Source organism: Lissotriton vulgaris, chromosome 9 (genome assembly GCF_964263255.1).
Source record: "Lissotriton vulgaris chromosome 9, aLisVul1.2, whole genome shotgun sequence".
Taxonomy (NCBI): Eukaryota; Metazoa; Chordata; class Amphibia; order Caudata; family Salamandridae; genus Lissotriton; species Lissotriton vulgaris.
This window is the reverse complement of record NC_141697.1, coordinates 487,607,681-487,632,636: the sequence shown is the minus strand read 5'-3', so window position 1 is coordinate 487,632,636 and position 24,956 is coordinate 487,607,681. Positions and strand designations below refer to the sequence as shown.

The 24,956-nt window shown below is 47.5% G+C and overlaps 1 protein-coding gene across 1 annotated transcript in view; it reads left to right on the top strand.

Annotated features, from left to right (window-relative positions):
• The window catches only part of SNAPC1 (small nuclear RNA activating complex polypeptide 1), a 171,003-nt gene extending 146,272 nt beyond the window's left edge, over nucleotides 1–24,731 (top strand). The window contains exon 10 of the mRNA XM_086937944.1: nucleotides 23,094–24,731. Within this exon, the coding sequence (XP_086794070.1) occupies nucleotides 23,094–23,149 (56 nt within the window). The 3' untranslated portion in view covers nucleotides 23,150–24,731. The remainder of the gene's footprint in view (nucleotides 1–23,093) is intronic.
• Nucleotides 24,732–24,956: the final 225 nt, after the last annotated feature.

Here is a 24,956-nt window from a genome sequence, read left to right as displayed (position 1 = left end):
ATGCTTATAGGTGGGGCATTTGGTCTCGCACAAGGAGCCATAACCTGGCCCTGTTGGGAGCAAGGACAAAAGTTCTTTGATAAACAACCACAATAGAAGGGGCAGCAGTAAAATAGAGAAAGGAAAAAAAGATGGATGGTGCATCTTGTGTACTTAGTGAAGTTCTCAAGTAAAGTTTCCTGAGTCTCTTAGGAAGATAAAACATTCTCACCTACATTAAGTGGCATGCTTCATCATAGGATGATTTCTTTTATTATAAATCTTTTTATTGTTTCAAAACACAAACAAGACAATTTTGAGCTCTCTCTGCCCGCCCACATAAGTAGCGCTGCTTTCCATCTAACAAAACTAGGGCCAGCTACTGCCTTCCAATTTGATGTAATATCTCTTTTAGCCAGGATGAGACCCAAGTCCTTAAACTTGCTAGTTATTTTGTTTTTACTAGTGTGCGGGAACCAGTGTAATAGGCACGCACCTTTATCCATATCGACCTGCCGCGCAATTACCCTACAGAGCGACCTTGCTACTTCCTCCCAGTATGTTCCCAGCTGAGGGCAGTCCCACAACATATGGCTCAGGTCCGCACCCTGAGATTGGCACCGGCGGCATATCGCTGTATCGGTACTAAAATACTGATTAATATTTGCCGGCGTGAGATATGCCCTATGCAGCACAAAGAATTGTATCAACTGGAACCTCGCGTTCCTGGTACTCTTCCACGCTCTTTTGTATCTATGACCAGGCCGCATCCGGGATATCCTTGTTTAAGAAGTCGCCCAGTGCTCCAGCAGTTTTTCTAACGGGTTAAGCCCTTCCCCTAACATTCGTTTATATAGACAGGTAACCGCCTTATACATACCCGCAGCCATCACCACATATTGACAAGCTCTGCTTGTTGGAGGTTCTGAGAGGCCAGCTCCCCAATGTTTTTGTAGGGCTGCAATCAAGGCCGCGTGCATCAGAAAGTGACCCAGCGGAAGGCCGAAGATCTCCTGTAATGCGCTATAGGGCAATAGTGTGCCGTCTGCATACAGATCACCCACCATCTGCAGGCCCAGCTCCTCCCACTCCGCCAGGCCGGACCAATCGCCACCATGTGGTAATGCCGTACACATGCCCAACGGTATCTCGGCGGCGTAGGGACGCTGCACCCCAATTCTGCTGTGGAATCGTTTCCAACAATGCCGGAGGGCACTCTACACCATCGATAATTCAGCAATCCTCAGACGCTGCTGCAGGATCACAAAAGACAGAACATGCCTCGGCACTTCTGGCACAGTCCCCCCCCCCCCGGACCTCTAAACTCCAGCGCTACTGCCTGAGTAAGAACCTGGAGTTGCTCAGCCAGGTAGTATAGTTCAAAATCTGGTGCAGTCAGGCCTCCCTCAGCTCGCGGCCGCATCAAAGTGTCCAGCGCAACTCTGCGCCTTCCCTCTCCCCAAATGAAGCTACCCACCGCCGAGCAGAGTTGTCGAAAGAAAGCTGCCGGTATTTGAATCGGTAGGGTTCGGAAGAAATATAACAGTCTAGGAAGCGCCACCATCTTCAGGAACGCGACATGACCCGCCACCGACAATGGAAGGGTCCCCCAAAACCGCATGCTACTCCTCAAGCCCCTAATCGCTCTCCCAATGTTGCCTTCAAGCAGGTCCTCCTGTGTATGATACACCTGTGTCCCTAAATAAGGGAGGCATCTCGGCTCCCACGTCAGGTCGGGTGGTAATACTGGCGGGTTGCATGTACTAGACACCGGGAAAACAAGTCTTTGCCCAGTTAACCCGCAGGTCCGAAATGTCCCCGAAACGGTCAAGGAGATTGCGCGCCCCATTCAGGGCTTCCCCCGCGTCTTCCAGAAACATTAGGAGGTCATCCGCATAGAGCGAAATATAGTGCTCACGACCCCTGAGCCGGAGGCCCCGATACGCCCCTCCGATTCTAGCGCGCGCTGCCAGTGGCTCTATTGCAAGAGCAAACAGCAGTGGGGAAAGTGGGCAGCCCTGCCTAGTGCCCCGCCCCACTGGGTAGGAAGAGGAAATAGCCCTGCCCACGCGGACCCTAGTCGTTGCCGAGGAGTACAAGATTTTAGTCCAACAGACATATCCAGCACCAAGTCCGAATGCCGTCATAACTGAGAACAGATAGGGCCATTCCAGGCTGTCAAATGCCTTGGGAATGTCAACCGAAAGCACCATTGCTTGTCCCTCTCCTCCACAACCCCCGTCCAAAATTCCTATCAATCTACGTGTGCTACTGGTGGTATTGTGCGTTGGGATAAAGCCAGCTTGGTCTGAATGCATCAGCTGTGTCATCAAGGGGAGAAGCGTGGTGGCAAGTATACGGCTCAATATTTTATAGTCAGTAACCATAGAGAGAGGCCTATACGCAGCAGGGTCAGTCGGCTGCTTCCCTGGCTTGAGGAGCGGTATAATGATGACCTCCCTCGTACAAGCCGGCAGTATCCCAGTCTTCCTAGCCTCTTGGTACATCGCCAATAATCTGGGAGCCAGGAGGTCAATATGTCAAATAGAATTCGATAGGCAAGCCATCACTGCCAGGTGTTTTGTTGCGTGCTAATTGCTTAATGGCGCAGCAAATCTCAGCCAATGTAATATCCAGTCCAAGAGCCTCTGTCTCCTCCTCCTCGACTACCGGTAATTCCAGGCCCTCCAGAAATGTTTGAGCCTCCACCTCACCAGTCTGCAGCTGGCTGGTGTAGAGAGTCGCATAAAAGGATCAAAATTGATCGTTGATGCGATGCTGCTCATATTCCAGCCTTCCCGAGGGGGAGGCCAACGCCAGAATGGGCACACACCTAGGGGCAGGGTCCGCAAGCCAGGCCAGTAACGTGCCCACCTTGTCCCGCTCCGCGTGCGCGTGTGCCATGAAAGCCTTCTGGTCAAAGCACCGCAACCGCTATACTCCAGCCGCTACCGCCCCTCCTTCCGGGACAGAACCCAGTTGCGCATCCCCAAGCCATCAGAGTGAGCTCTCTCGGCATTACGCTGGGCCAGCTCAGCCGTCTCAATTTCCTGCAGAAGCAGCTTCTTAACTCCCACCCATTTGGCGATATAGATCCCGCGTACCACCACCTTGAAGGCGTCCCAGTCTAGGGCCACCGTCGTAGCAGTGCCCGCGTTCTCCGCAAAGTAGTGTTCCACCCCATCCCCCAGCTCCGCGCGAAAGACCTGATCCTCCAACATCTCGGGACACAACCTCCAGTGTGGGATCCTGGGACGCTCCGCCGTCCAACGAAAGTTCACCAGTAGCGGATTGTGGTCTGATATGGTGCGCGTCAAATACTCACTGTTAGCCGCCAGTGATGCCAGCCAGGGCTACCCAATATGGCGTCAAATCGAACATGTAGGTCATGCAAGGCCGAATAATAGGAATAATCCCGATCAGTTGGATGCTGCGCTCGCCATATGTCAAGAAGTCCCCAACTTTCCTGCCAGTGGGCTCGAGCCCCAGCCAACTTATTATTTCAGGGCTGTGGGTAGCGGAGGGTGGGACCGATCTATTGATACATCAGTCACTGAGTTGAAGTCTCCCCCCATCAATACCGGCACCGTGAAATAATCGTCGAGGACCGAAGACAAAGTCTTGAAGAAAGATGCCTGTTCTACATTCGGAGCATAAACACTGCAGAGGGTCACCTCACGGCCATATAGTCGGCCCATAACCGCAACAAAGCGGCCATCAGGATCTATCAGTTGATCTAACAGTTGAAATGGGACCCCGCCCTAATCCAGATCAGTGCCCCCGTGCGAAGGCCGAGTAAGTGGTGTGATAAAGCTGACAGTGCCACCTACGCTGCAAAGCAAGCCCTTCAGATTTAGTCAGATGTGTCTCTTGCAAGAAGGCCACCTGCGCGCCCCTGCGGGCCAAATAGGAGTGTACCCTATATCTACGCTGCATGGAGTGCAATCCCCGAACGTTCCAGGTTATACATTTCACATCAGGAGACTAGCCCGTAACTGTAATGCAAAAGCGCCCCAGGCAGCCCCCCTCCCTCCGGCTGCCAGGAAGTCCACCATTATACAAATACACAACACTCAGTGATACCATGTCTTCAGTTAAGCTCATCAGCAGGCATTTCCCCCCCCCAACAAACCAGATCTAACCCCAAACTCACCCACCCCACCCAATGCATCTCCCACCCCCCCAAGAACAGGCACCGACATAGTGAATACCATCCAAACTACCCCAACTGCCCTCCCCATGCAAGGTTAAGGCAAACTAAATAGTACCATCCGGTGGGGGTTGGATAGAGCCTAGGATACGACCTGCAGTAGTTCCAATAACACACCCGGTGGCCGCCCCCCAGATCTCCCAAGATGCAATGCTTCCCAGGTCCCCCCGGAATCCTCCCGGCAGACTCCTGCCACCACCCCAACCCCAGTCACTCTCGACTCCTGCTCTCAACGACCCTCGTTTCCAGGTCACCACTACTACCTCCAATCATAGCAAGGCAGTCACTGCTACACTGCATTCCAGAGCAGACCCCCCCATCCCCGCAGACAGCCCAATATCTACTCATCTAGTAGTCCATCTGCCGTTCTAGGGGTGTCTGCTGGCAGTCCCTGATCATCCGTCGCCGAGGACTCCCCCTCCGATTGGCCCTTATCGCTGCCAAGTTCAGATGCATCTGGTGTGGTCTTCAGCAGCTCTCCAGAGATCGCCGACACCGCATCCAGGGCTCCCTTGCGCTCTATGGCCGTCTGCGAGGTCGATGGCTTCCGCAGGGGGCCGGCAGCAACCGCGCCACCACCGGTCGCGGAGGGCACCCTTGAAACGGCGGCCTAGCCGGGACTCGATGCGCCCGCTCAATGGTATAGAAATTAGACAGTCCCTCAGGGGCCACAACAGTCCGGAGCCAAGTCTCCAAGTAGGCCACCATGTCTGATCCCTCAATTGTCTCTGGCAGGCCCACCACGCGGATGTTATTGCGTCTATTCCTGCCTTCCGCATCCTCAGCCCGCCTTTCCAGTATCGTGATGCGATCCAGGACGCCCGCCATTGACGCAGTTAGTGCAGTCTGTGCAGGGACAATCTCTTGAAGTGTAGCTTCGGTCTGCTTCACTCGGTCAGCAAGTTTCGAGTGGTCCGCTCGCAGTAGGCCCAATCCCGTTGCAACCTGCGCAATGTCCTGCTCGGGTATCCGCTATAGCCGTCAATATTCTATTGAGTTGTAGTTGAATCCCTGAATCTTGCAGCAGTTCCTGCTCACTCCTATTCTCCTGCGACGGGGATTCGGCATCCGATGGCGCCGGGTCCCCCTCCTTCCGTCCCCGAGGCTTGCCCATGACTGCGTCTATTGATGCGCTCTAATCCTGCGCTACGGTGCTCCTATTCCCTGCTTGAGCAGCAACACCGGGAGAGGCCGCTATCTTAAGGTATAATCCAATAAGGGCAATGCGTCGACTTTCCGCTCCCGTCGTGTTGGGCGTCAGATTATGCAGCTCACCTCTGGTCCCATAGGGTTCTCCCCAGTGCTTTTCCAGGCCAAGGCGGCCCGATTCCTCGCGGCCCCACACTAGCAAGCAGGCCCAGAATCGCCCCTCAGCACCGCCTTGCTGCACTCAGGCCGCAACTCCGAGTCCGGTCAGCCACCCTGTCGCAGTTTCTGTGCAGCCCAACTCCAGTGCGTCCAGTACCCAGTGGTTTGCTGCCAGGGCCCCGCCTGCACTCTCACTCTTTGGCTCCGCGCTGGGGGGGTGGGAGGGGCGCCTCCAATCCAGTCAGCACTGTTCAAGCAGCGCAGCCCCAGGACCTCTCTCAGCCTTCTTCATCAGCCCCTCCGCCAGTCTCCAGGTCCTCCTGGGCGACCCTGCCCCCAGTCCGCAGTCCTCGTGGCAAATGGGCGGCTCTTAAGGGAAGAAGCAAACCCCAGCCTCCTCTAATCTCCCACTCAGAGTGGTGGCCCCCCTGCTGCAGTTCCCCAGTCAGGGTCCAGTCACGCCCTGACCTCTCCAGTCAGGTCAGAAGGGCGCCGTCCGATCTCCAAGTGGGGCGCACCCCCCACACAGCTCCGACTCTGCTCGGGGCTCTCCGCAACCTCGGAGGGCCCAGCCATTGGTCCTGGTCGTTCTGCGGCCTCGGCGAGCTCAGCCTCTACTCTCCGCGGTCCGGAGCGCAATGCCACCCAGCAGCGCCTCTGCGATCGTCCCCGGGGCCTCGCGCTCCGATGTCTAGCGCGTCTTCTGCCGCTGATGCCTGGCCTCTCCTCCAGCCGCCAGCGCCATCTTAGGATCCCGGGAACGGCCGCGGGGTCTGGCGCCATCTTAGGTATTCCGGCGGTCCGCAACCCTTCACAGGCCAGCCGCCTCCGTCATCCCTCCAGGTCTGGTCCCGGGTCAAATCTCGGCCGCCGCCGTCACCGACCTCACCCTGCTCGAGTGGGTCCACCCGGAGGTCCGGGAGACGCCGTTAGCAGGAGAATTTGGGGGATCGGGCGTGGAGCTCAGTGCTCACGCAGCCTGTCCCATCGGCTCCTAAGCCACGCCCCCTTCATCATAGGATGATTTATCTCATCCCAGAACATTTATTACTGGGAGCTCTTGAAATCTTTTGGTGGGATCAGATCTACTGCCATGCTTGCATAATTAAGGTTGTGTCTACCCCAGACCCTAATAATCTATTTGGGATGATGCTGACAAGATTAAACTTGAGTAGCGGATGGTCTGGAAATTGTATTTCTTTACATTCATGTATTAGTGATTTTTAATATAATTATGTTTCAGCCCTAAATCCCAGACACTGCGGGTTTATGGCTTTTATCAGGACACAAAGAGGAAATGGTAGTGATCCCTAGCCTCAGGACCCTGCCTAAATTCTGTTTTCCATATTGGAGGTAAAACAATTAGCATACATGATACTATTCTCGCCTAGTGTGGTATACTTTATTTGGTCTTTGCCTAGTATAGTGAAAGGGAGCATTACTTAGTTCTATACAATACTAGAGGGGGCGGAGCTTGCTCGAGACCAATATGGCCGCATAGACTGAGAGCTCCGCCAAGCCATTTAACAATCCTTCACTTATTGTGCATTTGTGCAGAATAATAGTCCAAGATTGAATCAGCAACAACATCGGAGAGCGCCGGGACCACAAAGAACTGAGCAGATCTCGCCGCGACCAACTGCAAGGGCCGTAGTGGACAGTAGGCGTGCAGCCCCAGCGAGAGATCGCAGGCGCCTGATCCGGGTTGTGGGCGGAGGATCGCCCGGGGATACCGAGGCACTCCCTTCCCTTCAAGAGCACCAGCGTAGAAGACACATGCCGATTTCCTGCGGGGATGGCGCCTTCCCCCACCTAAAAACAATACAGCACATACCCAGTGACGCAGTGAGTCGCGGGAAGACTGGGAGGACTGCGGAGACGCTGCCACACTCCAGCCTGGCCTAACCGGTCCTAGAGGCCCTTGCTAGGGAGAGACGTGAGAAGCTCACAGCCGACCTGAGGATCTGGCGGTGGTGGGACGGCGCCGGTACTAGGAGAGACCACAAGGGCAGGTGAATGGAGCGCAGAGAAGAGTTTGCCTGCTGATGGCCCCTCGTGACTGAACCCCCCGCCCCCCCTTTATCATTTGGCCTGCCCAGCGGCTGCAATAAGGCCCATCGTAGTGCATAGAGGCCGAGCGTGGCCACTTTGGAAGCCTTCACGACTGCAAACTCTGGAGGGATCCCCACAGCGGGGCTGAGGTGAGGAGGCCTATATGTTGGCAGCTGTGACCAGACGGCAGCCGTGCTGCCCTAGAACGGAGTACCCAGACGCAGATAAGGACGTTTCGCGCCTCTGCTCGCCTGCCGGGCGGCCGACGGGGTCCACAGCTTTCCGCCCCCGGGACACTCATCCACCCCTAAGCGCTGCACTTACACCCCACAGAACCTGAACATTCAGGCGACCAGGCAGAGCAGGCCACCACGGCAGAAAATCACCTGGGATCGGGTAGGGGCTGAGTTCGGGGATGGCAGCAGGAAGGTGAGCGCATGAGGCAACCCCGGTCCGATGTGCGGACCGGTCACACAAGGCCCTTCCCCGAAACACCAATAAATAGGAGCAGCGGCTTGTGGACCTAACTGGAGCATCCCTATTGCTGGGACCTATGAGTGGAGCGGCAGGTGGCTGGTGACCATTGCCATAATTGTCTGGGACTGCATTGGATAACTGCTTGTAGTAGTGCAGCGTCCCTGCTGCAAAAGCTGACCCCCGACCAAGTAGACATTTGGAGGAACCCATCTCGGAGCAGGGGTACCCTGGCCCCTGGCGAGGTCTGGGACAACCCGGATAACTACACCATTGGGCAGAATAGGGAGGAGGACTGCGGTGCCCCCCCCCCCCCCTCCACCCCCACCAACAGGAGAAACTGGTTCGCCTGGCCACCATTGATGGGCCCGGGCCCTGCCTCTTGAGGAATCATCAAATACAGCTTGTGGGAAGACACGCAAATAGGACGCGCTGGCCCATCCTAGTATATTGACTCAAGATAAGATAGGAAGCAAACAGAGGATCACAGCGGCCATGGGAAAGGTGGACAAGCCACAACCTAAAGTCCACTTTGAGCAGCAGATTTCCAGGCTACGAGAGCATAACCCCGAAGAAGTCATGAACATGCAATCCGGAGAACCAGAGCCTGCGGAAGGTGATATCCGCACCATACTGGCTGCAATGCAAAAAAGCCTACAACAGAGCTTGTCAACCATCAATGGCAAACTTGACTCGTTGGCACTATGAATGGACTGCTTGACTGAACGGATGGACAAGCAGGCGGAGAGGCAAGATATGGCGGAGCGAAGGGTCTCGGAGGTCGAAGAAGCTCAAACACAGTTAAACTCTGAACAAAAGCAGATGATAAAACTGTTATTAACTCCACAAGATAAAGCAGAAGACCTTGAAGCTCGCTGTCGCAGAAGCAACATTAGAATTACGGGCCTTTCGAAGTCAACATATGTGGGCAACATGGAACTATCCATAGAGAAGTTATTGGAAACACTGCTGGGTCGCAGTACATTCTCACCGATGTTCATAGTAGAACATACGCATTGCACTTTGGGCCCGAAGCCTCCCCCTGGGGCGCCGCCGAGGCATATTATCGCCAAACTATTAAATTACAGAGATGCGGCACTAAAAGCGTCGCGAGAGAAAAAATCATTGCAGTATAAGGGCTCCGCTATATCGCTCTATCCAGACTTTACAGTTCAGTTACAAGAGGCGCGACAGCAATTTGCACCACTAAAGAAGCTACTGCGGGAACAACATTTGGACTACGCCATGTTGTATCCAGCAAGACTACGAGTGAATAGACTAAGGCGCTCTGGCATTTTCACAGACCCAAAAACCTTGCACAAAGCTCTGAAGGACTGGGCAATGGACAGACCTCAACAAACCTCCCTGCTGATCCACGGAGAGGCTGCTGGAAGCGACTTAGAAGACCAAGAATGACCAAGGAAACAACATTTTGGACCGATAAGAGCTTTATTGATGGGGAGGAGGGAAATGTCTTAATGACTTGATTTCAAGCAGGAACTGCCGCTAATGTAGAGAGGCGAGATAGTATGCACAGCACCCCAGGGGGCACTGAGCCGAATTGCAACAATGTTTAAATGTTGGTAAGGCGCACCTAGCTGAGCTTAGACTGCAAATACGGTTTCATGCTCTGATACGCTAGTGCTGAAATGTTAGCATGATGCACAAAAAACGCTAGATGGCGGCAGGACCAGGTGAAATACCTAGAGCGCATGAGAAGAGCCAGGCCTCGGGCAACATCTGCCCACGCCTGTAACACACAACCTGGATTATTTTCTTTTTTTTTGTTTATTGAAAGATGCAGATTATTTTGATAATGTTGCAGATGTTAATAGTTTGTTAGGGGAGTAACGCCAGCGGTTTGGGGTTTGCATGGCGTGGGGGGGAGGCGGGGTCAGAGACATAATACAGGCTATATTCATGAAGCAATGAACACAGTACAGTATTTACAGCGACTACTTTGCTACATAACACGTAGAAACATCCAAGCACTGGGAAGGTCCGAAACATGGTACTCCTCCACTATGTATGGCGCAGTCGTCAATTGGTAATTTTAATGCTTTGACCTGGAATGTCCGGGGCCTGAATGATTACAGAAAGTTGAGGAACGTAATAGCCTATCTCACCAGGCACATCATTGATATAGCCCTCATGCAGGAATCACACTTCGCACTCAACAATTGCATGCTCCACTGCAGGGGATTGCAGGGCAACGTACATGTGGTCAGGTTCACGTCTCATGCCGGAGGCGTGATCAGTTGGGTTAACCCGAAGGCAGAGCTGCAACTGGAACCACTTGAAACAGACTCAGAGGGGAGATATGTCATCTCAAGATGCAGAGGGAAGGGGTTAGGTCTGCTTATAATCAATATATACTACCCGAATTACGATCACCCCAAATTCTACGCAGTGCTAATCGGAGAGATGCAGAATTACGGGGCCGGTCCTCCGTTATGGCGTGGGGTTATGGGGTGGGGACTTCAACTGCGTATTAGACCCACAACTAGACAGGTTGGAAGGCCCGGAAAGGCGCCCCAAAGCAGCGGCCTGAGTAATCGCAATTGCGTTGACGCAGTTAGATCTACACGATGTCTGGAGAAAGAGCACTCCTGGTAAAGGGGGATACACACACTACTCTGCGTATCACAACTTACATACTAGAATTGACTACTGAATGGCCACTGGCAACATGTACACTCAGATTCAAGACTGTGTGGTGCTACCGCGCACCTTCTCAGACCATTCTCCAGTACTGTTGACCTTGGAGAGCCCATGTAAGCATATTCCACCCTTCACTTGGAGATTCCCCTCATACTCATTATTAGACCCCGTTTTTGAATCGGAACTCGCAGAACCGATTGAAACTTTCTTCAAACACAATAAATGGTCGGTGGATACTTTCTCGGTTGCATGGGAAACTTTTAAAGTCTATTCGAGGGATGGCTATGGCCAAGCATTCTGGCGTACTTCGGACACTAAGACAACGATTATCGGACCTACAGGGTAAGCTGAAGGCGCTTGAACAAAGGCTGAAATTGCTGAAAGAATACCACAAAATGGCAGACTCCGAACTGAAGCATGTAGGCAAATACGCACCGGCCCGCACTTAGGGAGAGGGTGAGAGGCCAGGCTCTGTTCTGGCTTCTCCAATAAAAAAACGCAGGGAAACAGTGGTGGTAGAGATCAATGATGAGCAGGGAAAACCAGTCAGTGACCCAACATTAATAGTAGACCGGTTGAAACAGTATTCTGCCACACTGTACGCCTCCAGAACTAAGGGACTTGACGAAGAGATACTAGATTACCTTGCACACATAAAACTTCCCTGTCTGTCGAACACGCACTAGGAATACCTCATGCGTCCACTGGAGAAAGAGGAGATTATAGCTGCATTGGCGGAAATGAGGGCTGGCAGCGCTCCGAGTCCTGACTGATTAATGGTATCCATTTAAAAGGAATTCAAAGTCATACTTATTCCACACCTGAGCACGCTATTCCAGAGGCCACCTACCATGAGGGAGGCCCTAATCCTTGCCGTACTGAAGCCATAGAAACCACCGGCGGAATGTGCATCGCACCGCCCTTTGTCATTGCTAAATGTCGACACAAAGCTATATGTTAAAATACTTGCGAATCGCTTGACCCCACTTGTTCCGCTGCTGGTAGCACCGAAGCAAGCTGAGTTCATGCCTAGCAGAAATATGACCTATAACCTGCGCACAGTGTTTGGCGCGATCCAGCATATTAGGCAAGATGTGTGGGCAATCGCAGTTTTCCTGGATATGGAAAAGGCATTCGACTCTGTCAAATGGACAATTATGAACCACGTCTCTTTGCAAATGCTTGGAGTACTTTACCATAGCCCAACAGCCCGAATCAAAATCTGTGACATGGTCACGGAAATGATACGTATCGGTAGAAGCACAAGGCAGGGGTGTCCGCTTTACCCCACATTCTACACGCTCGTAGCGGAGCCACTGGCCTGCCCGATGCGGGAATACCACAGCCAGAGGGGTATTCGCTTCCGGGGATATGATCTAGTCCTATCCACGTTTGCTGCTCTACATTAGGGACCCGGAACAAAATCTGTCCCCAGTATTGCACAAAGTTAAGTTTGGTGCAGTGTCTGGCTTTAAAGTAAATTGGACCAAATCGATTATGTTCCCGCTTACACCAGCACGGAAAGATTTGCCCCTGATTTCCCTCTACAGTGGACGACGAACTCGGTGAGATCTCGGGATACAGGTCCATACAGACTCGGAGGTGGTCATTAGGGAAAACTATGGGGGGCGCCATCAGCAAACTGGAAACTGACATAGAGCGCTGGATCCGATTGGCATAATCGCTGGCGGGCAGGGTTTTAATCATGAAGATGATTGTACTACCCAGATTCCTGTTTCAGTTCACTAATATCCCGATGGTACTCCCTAGCTCCCTCTTCAGAACGCTTACATCTCTCCTACTCAGACTCACATGGGCTGGTGTACACGCCCTGTCAGGTGAGAAGCTCTCACGCTTCCATATCCTAGGGTGGGTTTAGGCGCCCCAGACCTTAATCTATACCGTGTGGTTGCGCAAAGTGCACACGCCCACTAATGAATGCATGGGCCCGCAGACGCACCACACATACACATCGAGAGGGTGGGGACAGAGCCACTTCCCCTGCCTGCAATACTATTTGCTCCATCGGACCGTAGAACCGGGATCTTGGATTCAATCAATTCAACAGTACACGCTTGGCACCACCTCCTGAAGCTACAAGCTGGAGCAATATTATACTCTCCGCTTGCTCCTCTAGAGTGGTGTCATTGGCTATCAGCATGTACAGACAAGGGTGTGACCCGGGCATTAAACCACATGAACATCATCAAGATTGGTGACATGTTTGCAGAGGGTACAGCGAAAACTTGAGACAAAGTGGAAGTGCAAAACCAGCAGGACTTGCAGCTGCACAGATTCCAATTCCATAGGATGAGGCAATCACTAAAGGAAATACTGGGCAACGACTTGGCCGGGCTGCCAGATGTGGCTGCTCTCACATTTCTGATTAAAACGTAATTGCTGGTACATATTGTCTCCAAATTGTATAAACTGGCTTAGGGCTATGGAGCTAACCATTACACTAAGGCCCGACTGGCGTGGCAGACCGATTGAGGGAAAGAAATAGATGATGCAAAATGAAAGTACTGCTGTGAGAGCACGAAACATATCTCCCTAAATGGCCGCCAAAGGTTAATTCACTTCAAATTCCTCAACAGACTGTACTACACCCCGAGAGATTGCATAGGTAAGGGTTGCGAGACGCCTTTGACTGCGAGCGATGTGGCGCTAGCCTGGCGGATTTTTTCCACCTCTCATCGCTGTGTCCGGAAATAGCAGACTTTTGAGTCTGGATTTGCACTGAGGTAATACTGATGCCGGACCCCATGCTGGCCCTACTGGGTTATTCCCTACACTTGCCAAAATCTATTAGAAGACTGGTCGATATGGGGCTGCTTATAGCTAAACGAAGGATATCGATGTGCTGGTCCGGTGGCCCGGCCCCTACTGTCACCTCCTGGTCTAGCGACATGTTATACTGCAGCACGCAGACTGAAAACTATAGTGAACTCCTTCCTCCGCGCAGTTGCCCGAAGAACGTTTGGGAACTGTACAGAATTTATTTGGTAGCTAAGGAAAATGATGCCAGGAGCGAAGAAGACCCAGCTCATGAGTAGGTCATGGTGGGACAGAATAAATGGCTGCAGTGGCTGTAACAGGCCCAGTAGGCGCTCCAGGGACTTATCCTAGGCGCAACTGCTTGAACTGCAGTGGTACCATGATGCAATGTTAAGTGTACTAGGAAATGTCTTTCTGTGTTGCTAGTTACTGATATGATGTCTAAGGATAACAAGGCTGAACGAGAACCACAGCAAGTATGTACTGTAACGTAAAGGAGTGACAAGATCCTTTCATGAACTGTCATAATGTCAGATATGCTTAAGATCTCACCTAAGAGAACAAAAAGTCCCTAATCAGTAAAATAGTAAATATATGGATCATGTGTTGAGTAACAGACTACAAGGTACAACAAACACATTTAGTTGCAATCAATTTCCAATAATTTTTCAGTGTGCAGAAGGTATCAATAAAGTTCAAAACATGAGAAGAATAAAGTATATGAAAGCAATATTCAGACTAATATATTAAAAGAAAATGTATTTAAAAATTATGATAATACTTTATTTATTGGTTTAAAAACAGTAGTATAATATTGCTGGTTCTTATGGATACATATTTATACATCACAAGTAAACTACAAAATGGTTGAAGCGGCGTTTCAGTGAGATGTAACTCCTTCACCTTCTTAAGGACAGAGTTTTCAAAACACAATCTAAATAGCAGAAGACCGTTCATTAAAATAGAGTAGAATAGAAATCTGCTTAATTTAAAAAGGAGCTATATTTGTAAACAGTTTTACAAAACTATGCTTCAAGTACACTAATACACACAGCTTGTTTGGAATAAGCCTGTTAGATTAATACAATCAACTTAAAATTAATACAACACATGATCCATAGAATGTATAAGAGGAAGAGAGGATATTGCTGCAACCTACCTAATTCAAAATTAACTATAACGAGGTTTTTAAGTCACTCGAATATAGCGGAAGAAAGACTCTCATTCGCCATCTGGTGTTGGGCTCGGATGTTTGCACTTTGTTATTGTCCTGGAAAAGTCTTTGGAAGTCATGAGATAGGTGTCTCCTCCTGTGGACCATAGTGCGCATGGGCATCGGCTCCATCTTCAGATTGTTTTTTCCACCATCGGGTTCGGATGTACTTGTATCGCTCCAGTTCGGAACCGTTACCGATTCTACTTTTGGCGCGCAATCCTTCACCCTTTTGACGGTATTGTCCCGATCGCGATTCTAGTCGACGCGCATCTCAACAAATTTGAAGTCCTCGATTCCAATCGTCGACGAGGGCCTTTGGGCCTACTTGGGCCTACTTGGGCCTCGTTATCTGGCTCATGGAAAGGACTCCATTTAAGAAGTGTCCTCAATGTGGGTCGAAGTTTCCCCACACCGATCTGCATGAGGTGTGTAACCTCTGCCTTTCAACGGAGTACGAGGCCAGAGACTGTGAAGCTTGTGCCTCCTTCCGCTCCAAGAAGACCATTCGAGATCGTCGAGCTCAAAGGAAAATGGCTTGCTCCTCGACTCCAATCCCCAACGACATCTTACAGGAGGGCGTCTATGTACCGGAACAGGAGAGAGTTGAACAAATCCTCGCAGCGAATCCGAAGCAGAGGAATTCGACATCGAAGAAATCACTCCTACGCAGCGGGTCGTAAGTAAGATCGTCGAGCCCGACCCCCTCCGTAAAACATCAAAAAAGGCTTTGGTCACACCTTCTCCTTCGGACTCTGGTACACACGACACAGCTTCCCATGCAAAGAAGCCTATCAGGCAACTCAGGCTCGAGTTAGCCTGCTGTCTGTACCGAAACACTGGCACTGAAAAAGAAACCGTTTTCATCCTCCATGCCGATCACTGCTTCATCATCTAAGCACTCGGCATCGAAATCAACCAGCACTGAACCATCCAAGCATTCAGTACCAAAACCCACAGGCACAGTACCATCTACTCTGAAAAGCCCTGAGGCGAGTAAAAAGCCAACCCATAAAACTACGGATCCACATCCTTCGGAGCCGAAAAACCCTCGGTACCGAAGAAGCAACCAGCTCCAAAAACAACCATAGAGCCGGTAAAGCATCACAAAACCGTTCCGGAATCGGTGCCTCATAAGTCTACTGAACCAAAAAAGACGGTGCAGAGAGAGCAGCCTTCACCACAAGAGCTTTTTATACCGGATCCAAAACAAAAGACTCTTCTCAAGGACCCCAAAACTGGTCAACTCACCCTCAGCTCGAGGAAGAGACCTTTGGATACACCTGCACCAGCCCCACCACCTAAAAAGAGGGATATTGCTACATCTCCCCTCAGGGTCCCTTCTCCACCACCTCCTCCACCACCTCCTTCACCTCCTCCTCCACCTTCTCCTCCACCTCCCCCACCACATCATTCTCCTACACCATCTCCACCAGGGAATGCTGATGATACTTCTGAGGAAGGATACTGGGCACATGAGGAACCATTAAGGGATCATAGTCCACCTTCTTCCCCTGATCCCTGGGGTGATTATAATACTCCTGATGTTCCTAATGTTCCACAGGAGGACATATACCCTTCTAGGCCTTCCCCTCCCGAGGACACAACAGGCTTTAACCAGCTACTTCAAAGAGCTGCTCAGTACCACGGGGTTAGCTTACATACAGACCCTATAGAAGAGGATTTCCTTATGGACACTTGACACCTCACAAAGGTCCATCGCTATTTTACCAATACTAAAAGGGGTAATTACGCATGCACCGGAAGTATTCAAAGATCCTTTGCGGGCTAGAGTTATTAACCCCAGGATCGACAAAAAGTATAAAGCTGCTCCTGGGGACCCTCCCTACATTAAAGGCCCCGTACCATTGGACTCACTAGTAGTCTCTACTGCCAGAAAAAGGGCCAACTCCCAAACATCAGGAGATGCTCCACCCCCTGATAAAGAATCCAAGCTCTTAGACGCCTCAGGGAAAAGAACAGCGTCACAGGCAGCTAATATTTGGCGTATCGCCAACACTCAAGCTCTGTTAGCCAGGTATGATAGGGCACATTATGATGAACTAGAGACCCTACTGCAACACCTACCAGATAAATATAAAAACAGGGCAAATTATCTTATACAAGAGGGTAAAATAATTACTAACACCTCCATTTGTTGCACTCTCGATGTTGCTGATACCGCCTCTAGAGCAGTCAATACAAGTGTACTTTTGCGTAGACATGCGTGGCTACGCATTTCAGGTTGTAAGCCAGAGGTACAAACTGCTATTTTAAATCAGCCTTTTGACCAAGAGCATTTATTTGGCCCTAATGTAGATTCCTCATTAGAAAAAATAAAAAAGTCAGACACAGCCAAATCTATGGGAGCCTTTCAATCACAAGCTCCCAGACGTTCTTTTTGTCGCTCATTTTATAAAGGCACCTCCAGAGGCTACTCCTCTGACAACCCTACCACTTCTTACAAAGCTCCCACCCCAGTCTACCTTTACCAGAGGTTACCAAAGAGGTGGTTACAGAGGCAATAACAATAAGGGAAGAGACAAAACCAAAAACACCAGGTCGGCCTCCAACCCTACCCAATGACTTCCCTCGGAACATTCAAATCCTGTCGGGGGTAGAAAACAAAGGTTCCTTCGTGTCTGAAACAACATCACCTCTGACAGGTGGGTAAGGCAAATTGTTCAATCCGGCTACTGTCTAGAACTCACCTCTACTCCCCCAAACATACCACCCAGGCAGCGTCAAATGTCACTAGATCATTTATCACGGCTCAAACAAGAGGTCATCTCCCTTCTGCAAAAACATGCAATAGTAAACGTACCACTGCATCAACAAAACACAGGGCTTTACTCCCTGTACTTCCTCATTCCTAAAAAGGACGGCTCTCTAAGACCCATCCTAGACCTCAGAACCCTAAACCTATACATACAATCAGACCACTTTCACATGGTCACGCTTCAACAGGTTCTCCCTCTACTGGCATAAGGTGATTTCCTTGCTACTCTAGATATCAAGGATGCCTACTTTCATATTCCCATTCACACCTCTCACAGAAAGTATCTCAGGTTTGTAGTGGACGGTCCGCATTACCAGTTCAAGGTACTCACATTCGGAGTCACAACAGCACTCAGAGTTTTCACCAAGTGTCTAGCAGTAGTTGCAGCTCATCTAAGGTGGCAACATATTCATGTGTACCCCTACCTAGACGACTGGCTCATAAAAGCCAAGTTATACAACCAGTGCGTACAACACACTCACGCCACAATCCAGCTGCTTCACAACTTGGGGTTTACCATAAACCATCTAAAATCTCACTTGCAACCATCCCACATACAGCAATGCCTAGGGGCAACATTAAATACCTTAAAGGCACTTGCATATCCCAATCCAGCCAGGATATCAAGCATACAAAGCCTTCTCACAAAGTTTCAACCTCAACACTCTTTCCCAGCTCGAGTGTTCATGCAGCTTATAGGGTTGATGGCATCTTGCATTTTCATAGTCCTTCACGCAAGATTCCAGATGCGTCCCCTACAAGAATGTCCCAGATGCGTCCCCTACAAGAATGTCTAGCACGCCAGTGGAACCGTGCTCAAGGTCAGCTGACAGATCTGGTGTTGGTGGACGGTCGCACTCATTGCTCTCTGCAGTGGTGGAACACCAAAAACCTTTCCAAAGGGCAAACGTTCATCGAGCCAGTTCCACAGATAGTGCTAACAGCAGATGCATCACTCTCCGGCTGGGGAGATCATCTGTTGCATCACACCATACAGGGCACGTGGACACCCCAACAAAGGTTGCTCCACATCAATCATCTGGAATTGCTAGCCATATTCCTAGCATTAAAATCCTTCCAGAAACACATTCTGGGCAAAGCTGTCCTAGTCCGCACAGACAATATGACAGCAGTGTACTATATACGAAAACAAGGCGGGACACACTCTCTCCAACTCTCCCACCTAGCACAGAACATATGGAGATGGGCGATCGCTCAAAACATTTTTCTCCTAGCCCAATATGTTCAAGGAGTCCAAAACTGCATAGCAGACCTGCTGAGTCGTCAAATACAACAGATTCGCGAATGGGAACTGCATCAGCAAGTTCTTCAACGATTCTTCCAGCTGTGGGGGCTCCCAGAGATAGATCTCTTTGCAACCCACGAAAACGCAAAATGCCCAAACTTCGTCGCCAGGTATCCACACCCATTGTCCAAAGGCAATGCAATATAGACAAATTGGTCAGGCAGATTTGCGTACGCTTTTCCGCCTCTCCCACTCATTTCACTGGTGGTGCGCAAACTACAGCAACACTCACTGACGCTCATCCTTGTTGCTCCAACATGGGCCAGACAACCATGGTACACCACATTACTGGAACTCTCAGGTGTCCCCCACCAAAAACGACACCTCTCTCCACACCTCTTAACCCAGAGCCATGGAGAGATCAAACATCCAGATCCAGCACAACTCAACCTAGCGATCTGGCTCCTGAAATCTTAGAGTTTAGTTACTTTAACCTTCCTCCTGATTGCATGAATATTATCAAAGAAGCTAGATGCCCAACCACTAGAGCTTGCTATGCAGCCAAGTGGAAAAGATTTGTTATATACTGTAACAATAACAACATCAATCCCTTAGATGTGTCAATCCAGCACATCTTATGTTACCTGCTATATCTCCAAAGGTCTAACCTAGCATACACATCTATTAGGTTGCACCTTGCTGTTATAGCAGCTTACTTGCAAAATAGACACCATGTGCCATTATTTAGAGTACCAACCATCAAAGCCTTCAGGGAGGGACTTAAAAGATTCATTCCACCTAGAGTACCACCCTCACCTGTGTGGAACTTAAATATTGTCCTCACAGGACTCATGGGTCCTCCCTTTCGAAATTATGCACAAGTGTGAATTACAATTCCTTACATGGAAAGTCGCTTTCATAGTTGCCATTACTTCTCTTAAGAGTCAGTGAGCTTCAACCACTTACCATTCAAGAACCATTTTTACAAATACATCATAATAAAGTGGTTCTTAGGACAAACCCAAAATTCCTACCAAAAGTCATTTCTCCTTTTCATCTCAACCAGTCTGTAGAGTTGCCAATTTTTTTTATTGCAACCACAAACAGTCGCAGAAAGGGCTCTTCACACCCTAGATGTTAAAAGAGCACTTGTGTATTATATTGACAGGACAAAACCTTTTTGTAAAACTAAACACCTTTTTGTATCCTTCTCTCCATCACATAAAGGCAATCCTATATCAAAATCTGGAATTGCAAGGAGGATTGTAAAATGCATTCAAATTTGCTATCAAAAAGCAAAATGTACCTTTACTATTCCACCGAAAGCCCACTCCACAAGAAAAATAGGGGCTTCAATTGCTTTCTGGGGGAACATTCCCTTAGATGACATCTGCATAGCAGCTACATGGTCTACAGCACACACATTCTTCACAAAATATTATTGTGTAGATGTGCAAGCAAAGCAACAAGCTACTGTGGGCCAGGCTGTACTCAAAACATTAGTTCAAACAACTGCAACAGATACTGGTGGTCGCCGCTAAGGTGGTGTGCTGCTATACAATCTATGCACAGTGTGTAATCTGCAGCTCATATGCCTTGAACGGAAAATGCTACTTACCAGTATGCATCTGTTCTTGGCATGTAGAGCTGCAGAGTTACACACGCCCACCCGCCTCCCCGGCTACCTCTATCTGTTCCAGTATTATCTTATTTAGATACAGCATACATGGGCACCTTTTCTGTTTCTCACAAACTCCATCATTTCCCTTACTGGCGAAAAAACTATCTGAAGATGGAGCCGATGCCCATGCGCACTATGGTCCACAGGAGGAGTCCCCTATCTCAAGACTTCCAAAGACTTTTCCAGGACAATAACAAAGTGCAAACATCCAGGCCCAACACCAGATGGCGATCTATACACAGTGTGCAACTCTGCAGCTCTACATGCCAAGAACAGATGCACACTGGTAAGTAGCATTTTCCTTACAGATGACTTCCTTCTATGCTTGAAGTCAATGCATACTGGGGCATACCTTTGTGTTGGTAAATAATCCTTAGCTTTTCGTTCGTTAGAGCCACCATGAATGTGACATAATTGTCGTTTTAAAATAAAAAGACGTTTGAAAATAAAAAAGGATTATAACACTCCTTTAAATATGGGCATGTTGGGTTCAAATGCCCATATTTAAAGGAGTGTTAATTTCCTGATGCGGCACTCCTTTATGATGCTTAAAGTCGCGTTTTTACGAAATTGGTAAAACAGTACCGTTAAATTTTGGAATTTAATTGAATGTAATCAGTCACAATAACCTTTCTATCAGACCATAAATCTTAATAGCGGGCCCAAACCTATATGATATTTTTTATGTACTGATAGTTTCCATAGGAATAATACTATAGGGTATAAGAACAGGAACACATTCTGAAGAGATGGCAATAAGTAGGGCGAGTGTTCAGATAGATCACATTATTTTATGGAGTGAAACCATGGCGCCTCTATCTTGAGATTGCAGGTTTTAAACCCTTACTGCTTCATCATCATCAAGCAGAATGACCAGGTAATTGAATGTTCAGACGAATTCTAACAATACCAACAGTTGCTGTACTATTGATTAGTAATTTTGATAACAAAACACATCTGTCTTGTTTATCCATCATAGTATCGTCAATTATTGGAAATGGCGATCCCTAACAAATGTAGCCAACCACATGGCACACTGGTTATGCTGTGTATTGTCCAGCTTTTGAATGGTAAGCAAACTCACTCTTGGACGTGCCCCTTGGGGAATAAAAGAGGTTATTAAAATTAATAAACTGACCCTGTATTTTCTTTTTAAATTTCAAAGGTCTTTTATTTTAAAACGACATTTATGTCACATTCATCGGGGGCTCTAACTAACGAAAATTGAAGGATTATTTACTAAAACACAAAGGTATGCCCCAGTATGCATTGAAGGAAGTCATCTGTAAATACTTTAAAAAAAAAAAAAACTTTTTTTAAAGACAAACTTTGTTTTTTTTAGGTCATTCCTTTTTAAACTTTACGGATGAGTCTTCCTTCCGTTATATTCGAGTGACTTAAAAGCCTTGTTATAGTTAATTTTGAATTAGGTAGGTTTCAGCAATATCCTCTCTTCCCCTTATACATTCTATGGATCATGTGTTGTTTAAATTGGAGCAGAGTGTGTTGTTATAATTTTAAGTTGATTGTATTGATCTAACCGGCTTATTCCAAACATGGTCTGTGTGTATCAGTGTACATGAAGCAATGTTTTGTAAACCTGTTCACAAATATAGCTCCTTTTTAAATTAAGCAGATTTCTTTTTTACTCTATTTTAATGAATTGTCTTCTGCTATTTAAATTGTGTTTTGAAAACTCTGTTCTGAAGAAGGTGAAGGAGTTACATCTCACCGAAACAACACGTCCACTGTTTTGTAGTTTTCTTGTGATGTATAAATGTATCCATAAGAACCAACATTATTGTACTTATATAATGAGATGTTTTTAAACCTATATATTACATATTGTAGTGATTTTTAAATAAATATTATTTTGATATATTCGTCTGAATATTGCTTTCCTGTACTTTATTCTTCTCATGTTTAGAACTTTATTGATACCTTCTGCACTCTGAAAATTTATTGAAAATGGATTGCAACTAAATATGTTTATTTTACCTTGTAGTCCGTTTTTCAGCACATAATCCATATATGTACTATTTTACTGATTAGGGGCTTTTTTTGTTCTCTCTAGTGCCACCCCGTCCCTTTTCTGAGTATTAGGGTACCTCCTTTTCTTTTAATTAAGATCTCACCTGCGCATTGTCTCTGATTTATTTCTTTTTTGTTTCTTTTTGCGTGTTTCATTTATGAAAATTTCAATAAAGTTTTTAAAAAATATTTAAAAAATCTATATAATACTAGAACCGTTAAATGCATGTTGATAGAAGTCTGCAATTCAGTAGTGATTACAAGAGCATGCTTATAGGCCACATGGACGTATTTTTCGATACCAGAATTAGTGGGTTCCTCATAATGAGGGCCTAGAAGGTAAATTAGCTAGTTTACAAGTGACTCTCGTCTTGAAGATAAGTTGGTACAGGAAACAGATGCTCGATTCGTATTTACACTTTAAACGTAATAAGTCTGTATACAGAAATAAATCCTGGTTCAGAACATCACTCCTAATTCGATGTTAAAAGCATGATTGGCGTTTGGCACATAGGTGAGAAAAAATAGGTTTATTTGGTTAATATTACTCTAGTTTTGTTCGAACTAAGATGTAGAGTGAATCTGTACTTGTGTTCTTATTTGTTGTCTCTTGAAAGCAAAATGGGTTGTGTGATATGTTTAAAAATTAGAAAATTTCACTTTAAAACACTTTGTTTTCAGAAGCTCCATGTGTGAAGAAGAAAAAGCGCCAGGGGAAGGCACTGAAAAAACGTTAACAGAGCATAGACTTCTAGGATGTCCTCCTATGCCAGGTGCTGAATATGGAGTTCAGATTAAGAACTAAGCCTTCAACAAATTCCAGATGTCTGCTTTCAATCCGAAATGATGCGACGTGCTACAGAAGGAGTTAGATGGTTCCTCTCGGCACCAGCTACACCGTCATTCTTGCTCTTCAATCAGCAGAGACAGTGATGTACACTACACAGAAGTGCCACCCTGCTGGAACACATTATCGTTAAAGATGATAAAATACAGCCAGACAAGGAAGGGTTTATTAGAAACATGTGCAGCACCAATGATTTGAAATATTGTGTGGCAGACAAACTAATATGCCCTGAGCGTAAAGATAATTTATTGCTGATGCAGTATCACACAAACTGCAACCGATATGAGCACATAAACCTCGCTTAAGGCAGAGAAGACTTTTGCTTTGACCGTTTTCTTTTACAATGGCAACTCTAATTTATTATATTGATGAGCATCTATAGATTGCAATAAACTATTCTGCCATATTGTTGATCAAATACTTCAAGATTTGAAAAGAAGCAATCACTGTTGAGTAATCGGTTGCTGTGAGTAAACAATGTTATTTGGATTTGGTCTTTTTTGTAAATTTGGTCAGTAGTGCAAGACATTCAATCATTTGTTTTATTCAAGGGATGCAGGTAAGCTTTCCTGTTGTGTCACTGGATAGTCTTGGGCAGGGTGCATTTGAGTAACAAGGAAATTGCCCACAGTCTGGCCACCCACAGTGTGTATCTTGGAGACATCGCTTCACCACACTGTGCCTCACTTAGCTGCGTAATTACATTTCACAACGAGATGAACTCTGCAAGGAGCTGTCGAATGTTACGTATCTGATTCCTTTCATGTGACGCTTGGCTCACATTTGCACAAGGCTTTGCAGTTTAAAAGGGATTTAGTCACATATAGTTTCATGTGAGCAAGCACACTTCAGGAAGTTGGTATTCCATGCCATGAATAGTATTTGATTTTGTAGGCACTCAGAACCTTGCATATTTATGGGTATTCATAACACCTCTGTATATGGGAGGGGTGCAGAAGAAGAGAGTTCTCCATAGGAAAAAATATTTTCCCCACAGAGACAAAAAGGAAGTTAAAGGTAGCAAGTGCATTACACCTTGCTTAGTAGATTTTCCATGACCTGATGCAGACGTATGTATGCATATGTGAAAATAGAATGTACAACGATTTGCTGGGATTATCCGTGGAAAATGTCATTGTTTCAGGTTTCCAGGCTTAACTATGGAAACATTGTTGAATGCTTTGTGGTAGCATGCCTAAGGAAAGGGGCAGCCGAGGTTCCAATGCTACTAGAAACGAGGCATATGTTTTCTTTTACCAGAATGTTACAAATGATTTAGAAAGATTTAGAGTGAGAAACATCAGCCACCATGTAATAATCAAAACAGTTAATTTACACTTGAGTACGTTCAGCATGCTGTAGTAAATGCCCCAGTCTATGCTAAGTTCAAATGCTGCTCTTTTTCATAATAATTTCTTAAATGTAGTTGTATTTCTAATATTCTGTATATATACAACAGTTGTTCTAATCTGTATTTTTTTGTGTTCATTCTTTTTTCACAAGACCTTCTATTCTAATATTTCACTGTCTAAATCCTGGAATCTGAAACCCCATGAATTCCCTTGTACTAGCTATAAAAAAGCATTCTTGAACGTTCACATATTCTTCAGTGATGAGGATCGCGGTGATTGCCCTTCTATTGAGATATAAGCGATTTTGTTTAAAATAATGGCTCCTAGTGTTCTTGTACCTCCTCG